Source organism: Martes martes (assembly GCF_963455335.1).
Source record: "Martes martes genome assembly, chromosome: 13".
NCBI classification, from domain to species: domain Eukaryota; kingdom Metazoa; phylum Chordata; class Mammalia; order Carnivora; family Mustelidae; genus Martes; species Martes martes.
The window spans coordinates 3,760,703-3,781,758 of NC_137901.1; the positions used below are offsets into that span (position 1 = coordinate 3,760,703).

The following is a 21,056-nucleotide window of genomic DNA, read 5'->3' on the forward strand; positions in this document are numbered from 1 at the left end:
AACATCAAGATTCCATTGGCCAATTAGAGAAACTAGCCAGAAATTTAAACTGAAAAAAAAAAAAAAAAAATCACTGTGATCGCCCAGAAGAGGTCCATGTGGAGAAGGGGTCATTCTCATGGCAGTGGGAATATGAGCTGGTACAGACTCTCTTTTGGACCATTTGGGCACAAAGTCCCACTGTGAGACAGATATATCAGTTCTAGGTATTTGTTCTAAAGGAATGATCTGAGGGGGGCTTGGGTGGCTCAGTCAGTTAAGCATCACACTAGATGTCAGCTGAGGTCAGGATCTCAGGGTCCCGAGACGGAGCCCCATGTCAGGCTGCGCACTCAGCAGGACTCTGCTTCTCTTCCTCTCCCTCTGCCCCTGCTCCTGCTCATGTGCCCTCTCTCCACAACAAACAAGTAAATCTTTTTTTTCATTTTTCAAAAGGAAAATCAGAAATGAGTGGAGTGTTCTTTGTTCTCGTTCGTAATAGTGAAAACTTGAGTGGAATCTGATGATGCTTTCTAAAATTCTAACAGAATTGATAAGTATAGTCCATCTCGGTAAGATTAGAAAGTTTTGATAAAACGGGAAAATATGCATTATGTCCTACCAGGTAAAGAAAGCAAAATACAAGAGTATGGGCATGATCTCTGTGTTGAGAAGCACGGAGAAAAGATTTAGCATTAAAATACTAACAGTGATTTTCTTTTAGAAAAGAGTTAACTTTTATTTCTTTTTCTGTGTTGCATGTTGTTCTGTGTTGCAGTGACTTAGTATGAGAATATAGTTATGTAAAAAGTACAAATGCTGTTTAAATGTTATCCTTTGGTGTTTTTTAAGTTTACAATTCAGTAAGTGGATTTCGGTGGTTCGCATCACCTTCAGAGAAATAATAATAAAGTCCATAACAAAGAATTTGGAAAAGAGAAGCATGTGTGTGCGCACAAGTTTCTGAGAATTCAGAAGGAGTTTAAGCATGATCGACATGAATGTTAATAGCTTTTCAAAGATTATCAAATGTAGGAATGCAGGGACATGAATCTTAACATTTTTAATCATTTTTCACCTACAATGCCTAACAGCTTGTTTCCCCTAGATAAACTATTGTCTATCATTGCTTTCCGGGTTTTCTCTCTTTTTAAATGTTGATAAAATGGCAAGGACCATGCTCACCCAAACCACATTCTGAGGAAGATCTCGAACTTTTAAAAGTCCCACATTTACAGGTGTAATATTGGATTCATTATTATACCCAAGGCTCGGGCTGCAAACAGGAATGTCTAACCGGACGGACACCCCGGCCGGCCATGTCCCGTGCCTTCCCCCCAGCCCGCCGCACCCCTGCCAGCTGGGTGAGCGGTCAGATCCTTCTGGATGCAGACCCGCTCCCTGGGTTCAGAGAGGAGCACAGAGAAATGGAGAGAACATAATGCCATGTGCGGAGCCCCTTCCGGGGACGCGAGAGATGAAGGAGAGACGGGCACGTTTATTCAAACGCAGATGAAGGAAGCAGAAATGTCTGTAAGGAAACCCTCAAGTCAGAGGTAGACAATTTCTTCCTGGGATTGTCGAGCCCTGTTCTGTATTTATACAAACCGAGTTTCTGTATTACTACGTAGACCTCTATTCGATTGAACTTGCTACAAACTCACAACAAACACGATTTCAACTTACTTATCAGATCCAACAGAAGACAGAGCTGTCCCATTTTGTGGTCGGATGTGGGCTGTGCTGGGAGGTGATTTGAAGGGTGCACGTCTGCTCTGGGCCTGTCCCCGTTCTGTGCATCGTTGTCATCCGACCCGTCAGCCCTACTGGAGTCCCCAGCCCAGAGATGCCCAGCCCTTCACTGCCACACCCTCACCGAGGTACCCGGGGCAGGTCCCCCTGAGGCAAGTCCCACCCGCGGCAGATTAAAGCAGGTGAAGGAAGGCTGGGCCTGGCAAAGCCTCCTGGGCTCTGAGCCCTAGTTCTGTGAATCACAAGCCATGTGACCTTGGGCAGTGGCTGTGCTGGGCTCCTCGTGTGCAGGCAAGCATGCAAGTGACAAACTTAACGCCCCACCCCCTGGTCCACGACAACGAGGGTGGGTGACAAGACAAGTGTGTGATTATGAATTAGGAAAAAAAAAAAGAAGAAGAAGAAGAAAGGAAAACCCAAATTCTGTGCCCAAGCCCCAGCGGTCAGGACTCGAGTGCGAGCAGCTCCCAAATGTCTTAGCCGCTGCCCGTGGGGATGGACCCCAGTGGACCCTGCCCGGTCCCCTGACCTCCCTGCACGCCGCTGCACCTGCTCTTCCGACTTCTGCCACAGGATGAAATTGCAGAACCGTGCACCTGGGGCCCCGTGGTAAAACAGATATGACTTCAAAGGATTGTTATGCAAAGACCCCATCTCCTGCCGTAGGCCTCGTTTCTCTTCTCTGTCACCCCTTGAGTCCAAAGTGCATGATCACCCAGTACTTGAACCGAATGTCTAAATGGCTGAAGCTCCTGAAGACAGAGCTATTTACCAATGACAAAAGTAGGGACAACTGTGGCGAGCCTCCCTGGCTCTCTGGGCATTAGCAAAAGACCGTGTCAACATGGTGCCCAGACCTGCCATGACCCCTCACCCAGTCGTCCGCGGAAACGGAGCCATCGAGCCATCCCGGCCAGCGCTCAGCTGCTTCTGAACCGAGCGCCGTGCCTTTGAACTTTTCTCAGGACACAATTTTAGGGAAAACTGAAGCAAAAGGCAGAACAAGACATTTCCCCACTTGTGTCAGGAAGCACTTTTGGAGAGGAAGGGGGCTGGGGCTATGACGTCGGTGCTCCCCCCAGTGCAGACGGAAGCCGTCGGCCCCTGGAGAGGGGGGTTCGGGAGTCACCCGCTCACACGCCAGGAGTCCTGGTGCTCTCCTCCGTGGAGCCCTCGGTGCGCCAGAAGGACCTGCGGAAGGCACACGGACCCCCAACCTGGAAGCACAAAACCATGCAGGGTCATGGACAGAAATCAGGGATTCTTCTCTGGAGCGACACGGAACTAGTTCCAAGGTCCCCTTGGAACCTTGGTCCCTTGGCCCCTCGGTCCGCGTCTACACAGAAGAGCCATCCAGCGCTCAAGGGCTCAACTCCATCATCCGTGGCCCCCGGCAGAGTTAACACATTTAATGATTATTTTTTAAAAATGCAATACTTATATGAATGGAGCACGTCAGCATCCAAATCATGCAGAGAGAATTCCGAATCAAATTTTTGTTGGTTGATCGCGTGAGCTACACCTCTTGCTGCCGAAACGACTTCTCAAAGGCAATATAATGACGACATGACAATCTATGTAAATCAAGAACTGCTTGTGGGTTTATTTTACATTTGAGAAAACAGTGGATTTAATTGTGTGAACCAAAATGTACTGTACAATATTAATGATAGAACATCAAAATGTATAATTAATAGTGCATTGCTTGCTTTGTTTCCATTTATTTATTTTTGTCTGATATACATGCATCTGGAAAGATGCAGGTACCAGTAAAACTTCTCTATTTAAATCAAGCTGCAGGAACTAAATTTTATTCAAAAATTGTGGTTTTACATTATATACACAGAAATTTAATATAAAATGACAATATAAAAAGTTAAAAGAGAAAGCATACAGCCAGAAGGTACAAAGAAAGTTGAATAGATTAAAATGGTACGATCTGTAACATGGAGGGGTTTTTAAGCTGATGCTGGCAATTTACAAGGAAAGGACTCCAACGTTTGCCCCATGTTTTTTTCATTTACCAATGCAGCACGCTATAGAAAGGTCAGCTTATACCAAAGCTTACATTTGTAAATAACTATAAACCGCAGTATTTTACAGGAAAAAAAAGAAATAGCATTTTTACACATTTTTAAATAATAACTTGCATACTTTTTTTTGCCGAAAGTGGCATTTTTTTTTTCAGCATCCAGAGGGTTTGGGCATAGTGGCAACTGGGGTGTTTGGTGGTGGTGGTGGTGGTAGTGGTGGTGGTGGGGTTTTTTGTTTTTTTGTTTTGTTTTGTTTCGTTTTCAATGTGTAAAGCTGTGGCTTCCTAACCCCACGACTCCTAGACAACTTTCTATCTTCCGACAGCTGCATGCATGTTTCCTTCACAAACCAGTTCTGCATATAAAAGCTCATTTTTTTAATTATTAAATAAGTTTTGTGTCTGACACAGCTTTTGATCTGAATGAAATGCCTTTAAGCCTTTTTTTCTCTCTTTCTTTTTTTTTTTTTTTTGAGTGAAAGGCACAGAAATGCAATTGCAGTCCTCAAAGGGTTAAATTTGACACTACCAGGTTCTATGACCTTTATTGTCATGGCAACTTTGTAATTTTAGGATGTCTTTTTATCATTGTTATTTGTGTCTTTCTTCTCTGCTAAATGAATGTCTCTGAGTAGTGTGCCCCACTATTTCCTACAAAAGATAGCTTAACATCAAGAACAGATGTTGAAAATAAAGGTCAGACTTTGACTCACGGAAAAAGAAAAATAACATGCACAATCGGACAAAGAGCATATAAATATAACTACAAAATATGTGTAAGAAAAAACCAAGGTCCAGACAGCCAGCTCGGCAACCAAGGGAAGGCTGATTTCGGAGGCTCAGCCCAGGCCTAGTGCAGTCCAAAGACGACGTGTAGTGCAATGTGCCGCGGTCCCTCGCGCTCCTGGACGCTACTGTTTCTCCAGCTCCGTCACGTAGATCAGGTGGTCCTCCGGGGACTTGCCGTGGGTCTTACTAAGGTGCAGTTTGACTGCGTGCTTGCTCGCAAAAGTCCGGTTGCAAAGCTTGCACTGGAATGTGGAGCCCCCCTCGTCCTCGGCAGCCCCGACCGGGCCCAGAGCTTTGTTCGCCAGGACTTTTGAAACATTCTGCTGTTCTTGAATCTGATTTAGTGGCAGCTTGGAGAGATCCTTCAAGCTGAAACCCAAGTGTGTTTCTAGGTGATTTATGTACGTCGAAGCAGTTCTGAACTGAGAGGCACAATCGTTGCAAAAGAAAACAGGATGCCCTGTGTCCAGGTTCTTCAGGAACTTGGTACCCCCTGTCCTCCTCAGCTGGTACTTCACGTTGGCCAGCCAGTGGCTGATGGTGGTCATGGACAGCCCCGTAAACTTAGAGATGTGCACGCGCTCCTGCGGGCCCAGGTCCGACATGATGTACTTCCCCTCCGGCGTCTCCCGCAGGCTCGAGGCGAACTGCGCCTGCAGGAGCAGCAGGTGCTGCGGGTTCCAGTGGGACTGGCGTCCCTTCCTCTTGTGCACGGGCGACAGCTCGTCCAGCGCCTCCTCGAAGCTGCTGCCGTCAGCGTCCGACTTCTCGGACACGGTGGAGGGCGTGGAGGACTTGGGGGTCAGCCGGCCCGTGAGGTTCTTCACCATGTCGGAGATGTCCATGAGGGCGCTCTCCCGGAGAGGGGACGCCACAGGGTCGGCCGCGCTGGAGACCAGGGGCTTGCTTTTGGCCTTGGTCAGGTCGATGGGCTGGTCGCTGTTGTCATAGTAGTAGCGGTCGATGGCGTCCGCCTGCTTGATGGGGGCGGCCGGGTAGACCGGCTTGTCCAGCACGCTGTTGCTGATCTTGTACAACATGGCCAGCGGGTCCAGCGATGGGCTCACGGGCTTGGACACCTTGCCCAAGTGCGTGTTCATGATGGACTGCAGCGCGCTCAGCGGGTTGATGAAGGAGGGCTCTGCTGAGTGGTCCGTGATGATCCCCAGGTTATTACAGCCGTTGGTGACTTTGGGCTTCAGAGGCTCGGTGCCGTTTGGGGTGTGCGCGTCCAGCACACCCTCCCTTTTGGCCTTCCCCGCCTCCGCCTCCGGGCCCTTCTTCTGCGTGGCCTTGCCGCTGCTGCCATCCTCTGCGCGGGGGAAGTCTTTATTCTCTTTGGCCACAGGGGACACGGCCTTGGCCGGGGAGCCCTTCTCCCTGTCGGCGGCGGGCCGCTCCTCCTTCTTCACGCTGACCTTGCCGGTGACCTTCTCCACCAGCTCCTCCATGGCGGACACGTTGCTCTTATGCGGCGGCGGCGTGAGGCTCCCCGGGGAGTGCAGCAGCGCGCTGTGCTCCGGGGCCAGCGACTTCACGCCACCGGCATAGGACGGCTGCACCTGCACGCTCTGCACGGCGGGCAGCGGCTTCACGGCGCCGGGCAGCTGGTAGGCCGCATGGATGCTGGGGTAGCCGCCCCACGAGGGTGCACCGTTCTGCGCTTTGCTGATGGCCGTGGAGACCGTGTTCTCCAGGGACTTGAGGATGTCCACCCCACCCTTGGGGCTGTCGTCCAGGTCCTCCTCGCGGAGGTACTGATACAGGGCAGTGGGCTCGAACTTCTCGGGGGCGTCCTCGCTCTCCTCCTTGACCTTCTTGTCTGCCTCGCCCACCGCTGGCGCCTTGTCCTTCTCGGGCTCCTTCTTGTCCTCGGAGGGTGTGGTGCCTGCAGGGGAGTCGGGCTGCTTCTTGATGTGGGCGGCGGGCAGCCGGGTGTGCGTGGTGGGGGGCAGGGGTATGGACTGGATCTTCTCTTCCACCACCGGGTCCAGCACCAGCTGCTTGCCCTTCTTGGAGGCCGAGGTGGTGACCTTGAGGAAGTGGCCGGTGACCATCATGTGGGCGGTGAGCTGTTGCAGCGTGTCGTGCGAGCTCCCGCACTCCATGCACTTGAGGATCTGTGCCTTGCGGGCCTCGAACTGCCAGGTGTAGCTGGCGCCGTTCTGATAGCCGTAGCGGTTGTTGGGCGTCACGTAGGGGTTGGCGGTCTTCTGGTCTTTGGCCGCCTCGCTGAGCACGGCGTCGGCACCGAGCCCCGCGGGTTCCGGCGAACACGGGGACGCCAGGTCCTGTAGGGCGCGCTTCTTGGTGGAAGGGACCAGCTTGGTGATGGCCGGCACTGGCTCCTTCAGAGGCACTTTCTGGTAATGCTTTGTCTTGATCATGTGGACGCTCAGGTCCTGCAGGGACTCGAAGGAGTGGCCGCAGTACATGCACTTGAGCACCTTCTGGGCATCCTCCTTGCCCTCCATCTCCATCAGCGAGCGCTTCCTGGGCTTGGACCACCGCTTGGTCTTCTCGGAGTCCTTGTCTCTGTTGTCATCGCGGTAGTGCCCCGTCTCGTTCATGTGCACGGTCAGCTCCACCAGCGTGTCGTACGCGGCGCTGCAGTCCTTGCAGCGGAACTTGCTGGCGCCCGTGAACACCGAGCCGTACAGCTTGTTGTTCTGCCTGTACAGCTGCACGGTGCTGAAGAGGCTGGGCTCGGGGAGCAGCCCGTACGAGGACGTCTGCTGCAGCGTCTTGGCCAGCGCGGCCTGATGCCAGTCATACCCCGAGCCGCCGCTGCCGCCGCTGCCGGAGCCCGAGCCCGAGCCCGAGCTGGGGGTGCTGGCCGTGGTGCCCGTGGCGCCCGCCGTGCAGGCGGGGGGTGTGGGGGCAGGGGTGGAGCCCTCCTTCTGGCCCGCGTCATTGTTGCTGGGGGTCGAACCCGACTTCTTCAAATCCAGAGCCAGGCTGGACCAGCAGGACTCGGAGAACAAGTTCGCATACACAGCCTTGATCTGGGCCAAGCTGTCCTGGGGGTAGGAGACGCCGTCCGGGCCCTGCGGGTCCTCCTTCTCTTCCCTGGAGGAAGAGCCCTTGAAGTGCACTAGCTGGTCACTGTTCTCGCTGAAGGGCGACCCGTAGCCAGCGTCCTGGTTCGTCGCGGAGCTGACGGGGGAGTTCTGGTAGCTCTGAGCTTCCTTGATCTCGGGGTCCTCATTGCACACGTAGTCGCTTTCCGGGATGTGCAGAGGCAGCCCGTCCTCCTCCACGTTCTCTTCATCTATTTCTGCTGCCTTCAGTTCTTCCTCAGGAACATAAGCTAGGAGAGAAAAATGAAACACAGTGAGGGGAAATAAATCATCTTCAAGGACGCGGCCTCCCCAGCAGTTAGATGATCTTTAAAAAGATGTTTTCTCAGCCACGCGCCTGGGCGGCAAGGTTCCCCCCGCTTTAAGGAATGACCCACTCTGCGGCTCCTGGGGGAATAAGGTTTCCAGCAGGACGATACCCGCCTCCTCCCGAGCGAACACACTGTCAGCCAAGGAAACACCACTAAAGGGCCAGTTTCTGTCTGCCCCCTTCCTGAAAACATCACCTTGGCCGCCACAGTGGGGCCCGAGGGGGAGCCCGGCCACCTCCTCCCTGAGGCTGTTCGTTCCCTAAGTGACAGGAGGGTCCATCATGTCTCCCCATCAGGTGGGACCTGTCAACTTGCAGGGCAAGACAGTCCACAGACAGTATCCTATGGTCTCCATAAATAAAAAGCCTCCTCAAGGACACACGATGAAAGTACTCTGGTCTTCCCTAAAAAGACAGACAAAATATACCACCTCCAGCCCCCTGCCGGGACAGAGCAGACATCACCTGCATGGGGACAGTAGATGGTTGTACAAAGCAGCATTATTTACAAGAGCCAAAGGGTGTAGACAGCCCAAGTGTCCACTGACAAATGAACGGATGGACTAAACACGTGTATGTACACGAAGGAATAGTATTCAGCCTCTAAGTTAGGAACCTAACCCTCGCTACAGAGAGGATGAACCTGGAGGACGTGGCGGGGAGATGCGCCGGGCAGAGGAGGGCACGTACCGTAGGATTCCACCTACAGGAAGCACCTAGGATAAGGAGTCACATTCGCAGGGACAGAGAGCGGAGTGTGGTTTGCAGGGGCTGAAGGAGGGCGATGGGGAGGTCGTGATTCACGGGGACAGTTTCAGCCCTGGAAGAGGAAACGTTCCGCAGACAGACGGTGGGGACGGATGTTCAATGGTGTGAAAGTCTTCGACGCCACATAACTTTACACTTGAAAATGGTTAAAATGTTAACTTTCACGTGATGAATGTTTTACCCACAATAAAAACTTTTTTTTTCTTAATTTTAACAGAGCCCGTAGTATTCACTCCGACAGCCTACAGCAGGCGGCACGTGCAGCGACTTCTGGAGTCGAAGGCATCACCTCCCAGAGGAAACTACAGGGCACTGACAACTGTCACGTGAATGAGAGGTCTAGGGGGTGTATAAATCCTTAGATGAAACCCGATTTTTACTGCAGGACATTTCAGATCCTTTAACAGGTGACCAGTCTTGTTAAGTCCCAAAGGGAACTCATGGCACGCACCTCTTATTTGACCAACATGATTTTATTTATTTTTTATTTTTGTTTTTGAGGAAACAACGACCCAAACGAGTGTTCCATGCACTCCTTGGGAAATCTGGGGCTAAGACATTTTCCAGGAAGCCCCCAGAAAAACGCACTGCTATGAGGCGAGAGGGGTGTCTCATTCAATAGGGTCACTCATTATCACCTTATCAGAGCCCGATCCTAGGGGAACCAGGCCGGGAGCGCACGCGGCCCCAGAAACGGTAGGAAGGAGACGGAGAACACGCCGGCTGCCCGCGGGCCGGACACCGGGGCAGGAGGAGGGGACCTGGGAGGACCAGCACCTGCAAACACCGGGCCTGGGGGTGGGGCGGTGGCGCGCACGCCGAGCACACACGGTGCCCCGAGGACGCACGCGCACGTGCACGCGCGGAGAAGCCCACGACGCGGTCATTGCGTCGGCCTCTCTCAGCAGCGCACGGCGCGGGCCGGTCCCACCCCTGGGCGCGGGCATCCCGCGGGCCGAGCATGCGCGTTCACGCGGCTCACAGCCGACCCCGCACCGAGCGGCCGCTGCGGTCAGCGCCTCGCTGCCCGCGTGCAGAATCACCGCCAGCGCAGCAGAGGCCTCACCGCGTGCGCCGGCATCTGGACGGCGCCGCGCACATCCCACCGCCCTCCTGGGAGCTGTAAAGCTCAGAAAACTAAAAAAAAAAGGAGAAGAAGAAGAAGACTGCCAAGTTGAATGTCGTCTTCATTTTGTCTGTAATTATTGAAGGTTCAGGACGGTGCAGGGTTGGAAGGTTCGCCGCTCAGGTCCTCAGCCAAGGGGTCCAGGCAGCCTCGCTGCCTCCTCCCAAGCTGGGCCAGCCCGGAGGTCCACCTCTGTGGGTGCCGAGGGGGACAGCCAAGGCTCTGAGGCACCGGGCCGGGCGGAACCCGTGCGAAGATGCGGGTGCCAGGTCCCCCAGCAGCTCCGGCAACTCACCCTGGGGCAGCTCCCAAACCGGCATCCACGGGAGGGGGTCACCTACGAGACTGGGTCTGTCCGCTTCTGTGAAAGCAACAGTCATGCCCTAGCAAGTAATTAAAATTAATTTCAAGGAAGGGTTTGTTGTGTTGAAGAGAGAGAGCGCAAGCGGGGGGGACAGCAGCGGGGGACGGAGAAGCGGCTCCGCGCTGAGTGGGAAGCCCGACCTGGGGCTCGATCCCAGAAGCCCAGGATCACGACCCAGGCTGAAGGCAGCCACGTGACCAGCTGAGCCACTCAGGCGGCCATCAGGGAAAGGCGTTATCTGAACCCATTTGGCTCAGCCTGGGAGGCCCATCACTGTGGGTCTGCCCCCCCGTGTCACCCGTCAGCTGGTCCGTCTCCCTCACGGGATGGGAGCAGGACTGCCCACTGTCTACACCCCAGCAGGCACCCAGCCATGTGAGCTGAATAAAGAAAGGACTTCCATCTGGGCTCTGGGAACCCAGAACCAGGAAACACCCTGTACCAGCACTAGGGTTTGTGCAGCGTCTGCCGGCCCTCGGCCGCAAAGGTGGCCTCTCCAGGTCTGGAATGGCACAGACACGACTAAGTTGGCCCCTGCCTGCCCCCTCGGGCATTCCCCTCCCTGACCGACTGGGGTGTAATCAGACCACGCTCCACCCCAGGCCGCCTTCCTCTCGAGGCAGTCCTGTCTACACCCGGAAGCTCCTGGGTTGAGCCGAAATGAGTTTCACCGACTACCCCACAGCCCCGAGGCGACCATGACTGGGGTGTCGGGTGGGACCACGCAGAGCAGCCCAAGCCTCTTCCACAAGGAAACCCTCCTAAGAGGTCTGGGTTTTCAGTGAGCTTTTCCCCACCTGGGTACTTGCATCCATGGTGTTCCAGGGAGGGGTCCCTGCTGCACCTGGCCTGCTGGATTCGTGGGAAGGGAGCCCCAGCGTGCTCTCAGGGGAAACCCAGGATCCTCCCTGCTTTCCCCGACCCGGGCTCAGATGCCCCCCTTCCAAGCACTCCTGTGGGGAAGCAGCGTCGAGGTCCCTCCTGTCCCAGCCACGCTCCTGGGGATGGTATGTGTTGACCCTCCTGCCCTTGGGCCAGTGCACTGGCTGCCTCTGGCCATCCCATCCTGGGGCTCTTGCCTATCGCACAGTGGGCTCTTTCATGCCAATGCGCGCCCCTTCCAGGAGTCTCTTCCAGTGCAAGCCTATGACCCCCAAATCCACGCCCCCCCCCAGGTCTGCTGGTCGCAGGCCTCATCAGGGGACGGCACCCGAAGCCTGGGCTTCATGTCTTCCCTTCCCACATGTTTTCAGAGCCAGCCCTGTGTCTGGCACAAAGAAGGAGCTCCAACTGGTATGACATGCATTTGTCATGATGTGAGTGTTCTGGACACTCCCAAGTCAGTTACGTGCAAATGCAATGCTCCTTCTGTCCCCTCCCCAGATAACCACACACTTTCTCCTGAATTCAAGAACCCCCTAAATCAGTGGTTATGAACCAACCCAAACAAGTTACCCATTCCAGAAAAGCGATGGTTGTCCTTGGTCCCAAACCAGCATCCAGCACTGCCCCCATAGTGCAGACCCCCCGACACTGTCCAGCACACGCTGCAGAGCCATCCAGCCGGGCCTCCCCTCTCGTCCTGTAGCCTTCTTCCTCCAGGCCGGCCTGGGGGGCCCCACTCTCGCAATCCCAGAGTCAAAACCTCCACGAAAGCCATGTCCTGCCAGGGGCTACGAAACCCCAGACAGACCCCTCCCCTTGCCACGAGTCCAGGCTTGAGTGCAATCTGGTCCCGAGCAGGACCCCGCCCCACCTTGCGAACGACACTGTCCTCGAGGGGAGGCTCAGATGTCACCTCCATCCGACGCCTCTCTTAATCCCCGACCAAATCCACCATCCCCTAAAGGCCTGAGAGAGGTTTACCTGCCCCTCCTCATGTCCAGACTGTGAACTTGCACTCCGCTCACGTGCTCAGGCCACCCCACCTGCCGCTCAGGGGGCCGTGCTCGCATTACCACCTCCTTCTACCCCACGAGCCTCCGAGGCAGCGTCACTGAGATGCCCGTTCTGCAGATGAGGAAGCCAAGTCTCCGCGAAGCCGAGCAGCTCTCCCAGGTCCCACGGAGAAGGAACCACGAGCTACCCACACGTGGGCAACCTGACTCCCAGGCAGGCCCCTCCACCCAGCCACCTCAGGATGAAGCTGCTTCCCTCTGTCAGCATCCCAACGCCAGGGAACACGTCCTGTCAACGCAGTGGACGTGAGCGACCCAAAGCCGTTCTGTACGGAGTGTTTAGAACACGCTCCAGTCGCGGCAGCGAGAGGAGAGTCTGAAACGTGGACACTCTTTGGCCCAATCATTTCACTTTCGGACGTATAGCCAGGACTGCGGTATGAAACACGAAACGCTTTGTGCACAAAGATGTCCTTCATAGTATCATTCCAGACAAGCTGGCAACACGCAGAATGATCAACAATAAAAGATAATTCACTGATTTGTAGTTTATTCTGAGGATGGACTATTATTCAAATGTTAAAAAGTATCCTTAATGACTTGGGCAGGTCATTAGGTGAAAAAAACAAACGACAAAAACTGTACACATGGAACAAGGAAAAAATTTGTTTGAAAAGAAGAGCGGATTTTTTCCTAGATAATGAATCTACAGGTTATGTTGAGAGATGCTGCTCTTGATAAATATCTCTACCTCCAAAACCTTCTTCAGTGTTTTCGGCTCAGCAAACAGGGATTAGCCATCTCACACTGTTTCTGGAAGAAAAGAGCTGGCAGCAACCCTTCGGCGAGCCCCCAGCAGCCACTAGCCGGACCCTGGGAACGGGCCCCCCCCCCACCCCACGAAGGGAAGGCTCAGCCTGGGAGTGGAAATGTGCAAAGGGCTTCGTTAACTATTATTTTTCAAAACATGTTAAAAAGTAAAGGGGGGCAGGGACAGGGGTGCAGATGGTATGTGGGTTCCGGTAAGAGGGGCTACAGTTGGCAGAAGGGTCTCCTGCTTCTGGGCTGTGTCCCCGCCCCCAGTGTGTTCTGGAGAAGGCTGTCGAGTCCTGCGGACACGCACGGGTGGCAGGGCCTCTCCGGCGGCCCTCAGCCTGCCCGCTCGAGGGTCACCACGCTGCACCACTTCAGCCTTCTAGAACATTAGGGTGTGCGCCTTCACCATCTACTCTCCCAGCTATCAGTCCTGGGAGGTTGGCCTCTCCTGGCTGTTTTGCTCCTCTACCATGTTATTTCAGCCCACTGACCTGTTTTTTGAGTGAGCTCACATCTCAGCGGTAATAATCGAGGGGCCGGACGAAGCGTGGACCCAGAGGGGCAGCCGGGGCCCCCTCCCCTGTGCCCGCACTGTGACAGCCTTCTGACCCTAGAGTTGTTTTCCCGCTCCCTCTTCGGATGAGACGGGCAGGGTAAAACTAGCTTCTGCAGACAACATAACCGCTTAACCCGGTAATCTGCATTCCGGTGGCCCATTCCACGGGCTCGGGACGTTCACGGTCACGGTCACGTGGGATGGCCACAGCCCATAACAGGTGCAAAGGATTCGACTTTCACACAGAGGAAGGCGTGAAGGAGCCACACCGAACGTTCCAGACTGACTCTTCAAGCCATGGAGCCAGCCTGCCTTACCCCTCTGCCCTCCGTTCCGCGAACTTCAAGGGCTGCCTTGGCTCCAAGTTCCCAGCACTAACGATGACCATAAACACAGAATTCCCAGAGCAGCACCTCCTGCGTGCTCCCAGCCGCCAGCACCCACCCACACGTGACCCTGAACCTTCCTCTCCTCTCCGCCTGCCCCCAGACATCCGATGGATGGACCTTCCTGAGGCTCCCCCAGGGTCAGCCGGGCTCCGGCCCTCTCTGCCCCTTTAAAAGCAATGCTGGAGCCCAAGTCTGGGCTTGGGCCAAGGGCACTCACGCTGCGGGGTCAGAGGCCTCGGAAGGCCCTAAAAGCGACCGAGTTCCCATTTAGGAGTTTGGGCCCGGGGAGGGCGGGAAGGCTGGCCTCGCAGGACAGGGCTGTCCTGAAGATGGAGATTCGCACACCATACCCAGACCCTGATGCCTGGAAAGTCCGGCCAGACACCGGGCTTCAGCAGGTGGCAGGGAAGGAGGCTTTTGGGTTTTGCCACGTCTGCATCTGGAGGAATGGGCTAACCAGCTTTTCAAGACGAGGCCCCTGAGCCATCCCTGCCATGCACGGCAGGGGCACAGGTGTGTGCGAGGTGTGCTCAAGGGAACGGGTGACCCGGGCAGCCTGGACCTGAAGGCCAGGGTGTAAGGGGGAGGGTGACATTCCACCAGCTTATCTCTAGAGGGTCCAGCTTTGGCCCCTCCTAAAGGACAGATGCCCATCACTTCTGTGACGTGAGGGCAGACAGGTGAGACACCAGGCGAGGAGCCCCAGCCCTGTCACCTATGGACAGTATGGCCCCAACCACTTGTCAGGGCCCCTCAGTTTCCTCAAACCACACTCAGGACAACTACTGGTGTCTTGGGGGAGGCGGGGCTCTAGTAAGCGCTCACGGCAAAGGCGGCCTTCATCGAGGCTAAGTCCATGTGTGCAGACCTCCCGCGTCCTCCTCACGCCCTGCAGATGCAAAATGAGCTGGGAAATGCATGTGGAGGGGCCACCCCCCTACACCGTCAGACGCACCCCTGCTTTGCCGCACACCTCACGAGCTGTTGCCAACCTCCGAACGATCGGGACCAAATAAGGAACGTTCATCCCGACAAGAGCCGACCCATTACTGGGCCTCAGCTTCGGGTGGATGGTGCACCCAACCACCAGACTCGGGATCCGGACCAGGGATCGCTCAGGAGGTTAGTTCTTGAACTTCTGCATCCCCCAGGCCCTCCGTCTGCCGTCCGGCCGTTCCCCTGGTGACTACACCTTCCACCAGGGAGCAGAGCAAGGGAGGCGGGTGGGAACTCGCCAGGACCCCAAGCGCGTTCCTGGTGAGCAGCTCCTCCTGAGGCCCGACACAGGAGGCGGTGCAAATAAAGGACAAGGATCGGGCTGGGAGGCGGTGCAAATAAAGGACAAGGATCGGACTGGGAGGCGGTGGAAATAAAGGACAAGGATCGGGCTGGGAAACTTTGTTTACCCAAGTTCTTTTCCTCGTGAGCATAATTGAGAGTTGGCTGTGAAGGGCATTTAAAAGTGACTAATCTCAAACACAGGTCTCGCCCCTGCTTGGTTACCGGCTTACAGTAAATACCAAACTTTGCCATCACATTGCCACCTGGTGAAACCATACGATCAGACCGAGTTACACGTTTATCTGCATCAAACTAGGTTTTAGACCAGCAAATGTGATACCGTGAACAGATGGCCATTAGATCAAAACACACCTACTCCAAGGGGCCCGTTCACAAAAGGGTCTCACTCACACCAAAGTGATGAGTGCACAGCTGCAATTCATTGTGGGATCTCGCAAAACATGCTTTCTCCCAAATTTATAATTGATCACTTGTAAAGTTACTTCACCTCTGTTCCCAAGAGAGCAGGTGGTTTTGATGAAAGTTAGAATATACTGGGAAATAAAAATGCAGAGAAAGCAGATATAGGTACAGAGCGCCTTCCTTCCTACTCGGAAAAGGACATTACAATACAAGCAGGATATATGTTAATTTACGAACATAAGTTCTGATTTTCTGCAGGAAGGTTGACACTCTGCCAAGCAGAGCTGAAAGGCTACTTCTGCTCACATGTGATAGGAGCAAAAAATTTTCCGTCACTTTGGCAGATTTTAATTGCCTGGTACCAATCACTAATGGACTGGTCTGCTACACCATCTGATTTATACTGGAATCGTTTCTTTATTTAAAACCCGATAGGAGCCATTTTTAAGAACAGCAGAGTCTGTGAACACAATGGCCTGTGATTTTTTTAAAATATTTTATTTATTTATTTGACAGAGATCACAAGTAGGCAGAGAGGCAGGCAGAGAGAGAGGGGGAAGAAGGCTCCCCGCTGAGCAGAGAGCCCGATGGGGGGCTCGATCCCAGGACCCTGAGATCATGACCTGAGCCGAAGGCAGAGGCCCAACCCCCTGAGCCACCCAGGTGCCCCTGGCCTGTGATTTTTAATCTCTAATTTTAATTAGGGATCCACAGGTAACTTCTTGAACTGTAATTTCTTCTTTTGCTTACTGCCCCAGAATTCAGTGTCGAGTTCTTAAGTGAAAAGGAAGAAACCCCCTTTCGAGGCTCTTTCCCTATGAGCACATCAGCTAATATCCTTGCGCCCATTATATTGATGCAACTGAGCCAGTAGGACAGCATGAATCAGAGCTTAAACCTGAAGACAGAGACCACAGACTTTCACTGGTTTTCAAGGACGTCAGGAAGAAAAAGAGGAAAAATGCATGAGAACCTTGCAAAATTAAAAGAGAACTTAAAATTGAGAAGAACGAGAAGTCAATCATCCTTCTATGAACCTGGGAAATCATAGGTATATGTCACTACTGCTGGATGGTATGTTAATAAACTGTGCACATGTTCTCTTGTTCCACAAATTAAAAAGCTCACCATCGCCAACAGATGCATGCCCGGTGCCAAGCATGGGGACATCATATGCTTTGGGCACCTGCCTCCACACTGAGGAAGGACGGACACCGCACTCTGGTGGTCTGATGAGTCTGGGCCTACAGACCCAACATCAGCAAACCAGGCCCAAATCACTGGGTTCCAACCTGGTGTTATTGACCGACACTGGAAAAGACTTTCATCAGATAGGGTCAGGTTCATCCTGAGAGATGACACTGGGAGATCAGAAGGGGGGAGACTTGGGCACAAACTCTCTTCAAGTGGCTGATATCAACACGAGGAAGGTGACTCAGCCCAAGCATCTGTCCGTGCTCGCGCTACCTGCCACGCACAAGAGCCATCACGAAGAACCAGTAGCGAGTGTCTCCCCATCCGGGAGACACGGTGCACCCCTGCAGTTCCCCAACCACGTCTTCTGTTACAGAGGGAACATCCTTAAATAGGGGCGTTGGGACACACCAGTGAGTGAGGATGGAGGGAAAGGGCTTTCTAGGCTCTGCACCCCACCCAGGGGTCACGTCTCAGAAGGGCTCACGTCTCAGAAGTGCACCCCACTTTCAAATCTAGTGTCTTCTTCTCACAAAGGCATAGGATGAAAGAGGAGAAATGGGAACTTGAACTTTTGGGGGCAATGACGTCATCAGGTGCGGGGAGACACACAGACTTGGAGATGCCAGGGACAGGCTGACTCATACCAGAAAGTCAGGGGAGTTTTTATCCTTGAGTATGCTGTAGCCAGATGTAGATCCTGTACCTCTGTGACCAAGCATGAGCCCCAGGACCCTACATAAGCATTTCTGCACCTGGCGGGAAGCTAACACGAGATCACAGACACCCGAGTAACAATGGTGACAATCCCAGGTACAGCCACACTACCAAGACTGAAAGCAGCATTCTCTCATCACAATAATGGGGTTTGTGTCTACTGTTATCAGTAAATTCTCATAACTGCTTTCCTAGATGCTTTTTAAAAATGTTTACCTAGGCAGAGGCAGAGAGAGAGAGAGAAAGAGTCCGACTCAGAATTTAGGCAATTATTTGTGATGATCTTTTGTTTTCATTACAAGCTACAACTTTCTAAAAATCCATATGGGTACAAATGTACCAAAATATAGTCCTCGTTTTATTTCTGGTAATGAAACTGTGAGAAGAATATACTTCACATGGTGAAGGGATGTAATTTCTCAGCCTAGGAGATTTTGATGCAAGCAGCTACTTTTGCACAGAAAACCGAGTCAGCCCCACGCCACTGTGTCTGCTCCACCAACCCCCCCACCAGCGCCGCCACCTCCCCTCCACCCTCACCACCCCCCGTGTAGAAATCTGATGAATGAGTAAGCTTGGAAATGGTAGCTGCTGTATAAAATTCTCCTTTTACAATTACTTACAGAAATAAATGACATTTCTTCCCATCAAATAAAACAAAGACTCCAAATCATCTTCTGCCACTTCTTTTTGTGTCAAAACAGCTTTGCCATCATCCCCCCCCCGCCCGCCCTGAGCCTAGCACGCGGTGTGGAGTGTGACACTCTGAGCACACGCAGTGTGTCCCGATGTCAGCAGGAGAACACGCCTAGCAGCCGCACAGAACATCTGAACAATCACACATCAGCACCCACCAGGCAAGAGAGAAGGTGCTGCCAGCTCTGTGTGCATACGTGTGTATTCATGTGTGTGCGTGTGAATGCATGCAGGTATGTGTGTGCATGTGTGCATTCGTGTGTGGATGTGTCTGCAGGTGTGTGCAAGTGCACACGTCTGCACATGTAAACATGTGCAGGTGTGGGTATAGGTATTCATTCATGTGTGTATATGTGAACTGTGCATGTGTGTGTTCGTGTGTGCATGTGCATGCATTTGTGTGAACATGTATGGGTGTGTGCATGCATTCATGTGTGTATGTGTGTGAACTACGCATTGTGTGCGTGTGCATTGTGTGCATGCATGTCTGTGTGCACATGTGTAAATGTGCAACTGTGTGCACATGCATGTATTTGTGTGTGTGCATGTGTGTGCACGTGTGTGACCTGTGTGCATGTGTACATGTATACATGTATGTGCATTTGTGTGAACGTGTGTGGGCGTGCACATGGATTCATGTGTGCATGTGTGTAAATTGTGCGGGTGTGCTCATATGTGCATATGTGTGCAAGCATGTGAGTGTGTGCATATGTGAATGAACAGAAAAATAAAAAAATACATAGACCTCATCATTCCCAAAATGGGAACCAACCAGATCTTCTGGTTAGATTTGTTTTTTTAAAAAAAAATTAAATCTTGTTAATATTTTTTGTCATAAAATGTGCCTTCTGGACACCAATGTGTCCCCAAAGATGTGCTGTCATCTTTAGCAACAGGAGATTCTGTGCATTCTAATGCAAGTGGACATAAGGCGATGTATACGGTCCCTGTTAGAGTTTCATCTGACACCAACAATGTGTGCCCTGCTGCTTTACAATGTAAATATACACATATTGTCTGAAAAAATATTTTCATCTCAAATTGTAATTACACAATGAGGCACAAACATCTTATCTTTGGCAAACTAGATAAAAATTATATTTCTCAAATTGCAGCCCAACATTTTTAAAAACATCTTTGTTTCTTTCAAGAAAACAAGATTTTCTCCATTCAACAGTCATTTTAAGAATGGTGAGAAGTGACAGCTGTATTTGTTTTTTAATGGGTAAATGTAGAAAAGTTCCAAATTCCCTCGAGTCTTCGTCACACCGGCTCTGAGCAATTAGGTTCGTATCCCCCCGCCTGCATCTGAATCTCCGTCCCAATTACACAGAACAGAAAGGTGTTCTCCTGAAACGTCCTGTTTTCTATTCCATCACAGGTGAATGCGCCGGAAAAATGCCCCCTCATGATCCTTGTTCCTCAGATGGATGAACAGAAGCGTGGGTGCCTCGCCGGCCGGAAGGGCTAAACCAACAGTAGAAGAAAGGCTTTCCCCGGAACACGACTTGCTTTCTAAAAGTCAGCTTTACACTGAGCTACAAAATCTAGCAGGTTACTCAAAATACCCGTCCACACAAGGTAACGAGCACCCATCCATGTCTGTTCCTACCTGATAACAAAATATCCTCATATAAAGTGAAAGACCCGAGATGCTCCCCTTTTCCCCCACCCCACCCCTGATTTAAATATCTGGAATCATTTGGATATGGGCATTTCATGTAATAGGCTAGACGACTCAGTGTTGTCATATTTAACTCCCTTGGATTTTAACAAATACTGTCTAGATCGGAGGAAGACGGTGATCCTGGAAAACACAGTGTGTGCATTTAGCATTTTAGTTTGAAAACACATTGAATAATCCACATTCACGTAGCTGAATTGACAAGGACATTATGGGACACCCAGCCTGACTGTGTCTCTTGCTGGACACCCCGATATTTCCTCTAAACGTCGAGTCATGTGTCTAGAACACAGTGGAAAGGAACGACTTTCAATATTTTAAAAATGTGAAATAGCACCAACTACTCAGATAAAATGGCTTTTTTGACAATTAAGGATGGAGAGTGACTTTTTAGGCAAAGGAAAAAAAAAACATGCAAAAAGCTGACCATTTAGAATTACAGGGAAATGAAGAAAACAGAGGTTCTCCTCCCTCCCTTCGAGTCTTTGAGACCAGGTTCTAGAGGCATCGTGAGACCACCCTTGGGTTTCAACAGCCAAAGCTACCCATTGCCAGCCACCCGCCAGGGAGGAGGAGAGAGCCCCAGCCCCTCCCCACCCCCTCAGTCCCTCAGAAGGCAGAGCGTGGGGTTAGCAGACGTCGGCATGGGGACAACGGTGCCCTGCACTGACATGGCCGGGCCACTGTTCTCATCTCGGAGGACTCCTTGCCCTCGCCCTTCCCCGTCCCTCTGATGAACGACACACGCGCACACGCGGGCACTCTCATTAGGGCTCCACCACCAAAGGCACGGAGATGAATCAGTCCAGGTCCCTCCCCGCTCTGCCCTGTCGAGATGATTCCATTGAAATGTTCATTTTCATCCCTGCCGGCAACATTAGAATGGAAGGTATTTAACCTGTTTCCATTACTTATACAAATCACCATTATGGGGCAGGACAGATGTTCGAATCACGGCACGTAACTGACTTCCATACATTCTTCACAGGACGTGTGGAGAGGAGGAACACCGCTAGATCATATTATCCAGGCTCGATAATGTTCTCTCTGTTACCAGATTCATTAACTTCCCACATCAGCATTGCACTTGCTTTCTTCGTGGAAATTCCCAGGCTAGTTGGGCTCATTTAATTTGGAGAAGGAAACCTTTCTCGGGGATGATGTTTTGATCAGGTGCGCTAAGAGAGTGGGGAGGAGCGCGG

General features: G+C 52.4%; 1 protein-coding gene across 1 annotated transcript; it reads right to left on the reverse strand.

Annotated features, from left to right (window-relative positions):
• Nucleotides 1-3,315: 3,315 nt before the first annotated feature.
• On the reverse strand, nucleotides 3,316-9,673 carry TSHZ1 (teashirt zinc finger homeobox 1; the record flags this gene model as incomplete). Its single annotated transcript, XM_080821079.1, has 2 exons — nucleotides 3,316-7,862; nucleotides 9,565-9,673. The coding sequence occupies 2 exons, from the start codon at nucleotides 9,671-9,673 to the stop codon at nucleotides 4,675-4,677; spliced, it is 3,297 nt and encodes a 1,098-aa protein (XP_080677205.1). The 3' UTR covers nucleotides 3,316-4,674.
• Nucleotides 9,674-21,056: the final 11,383 nt, after the last annotated feature.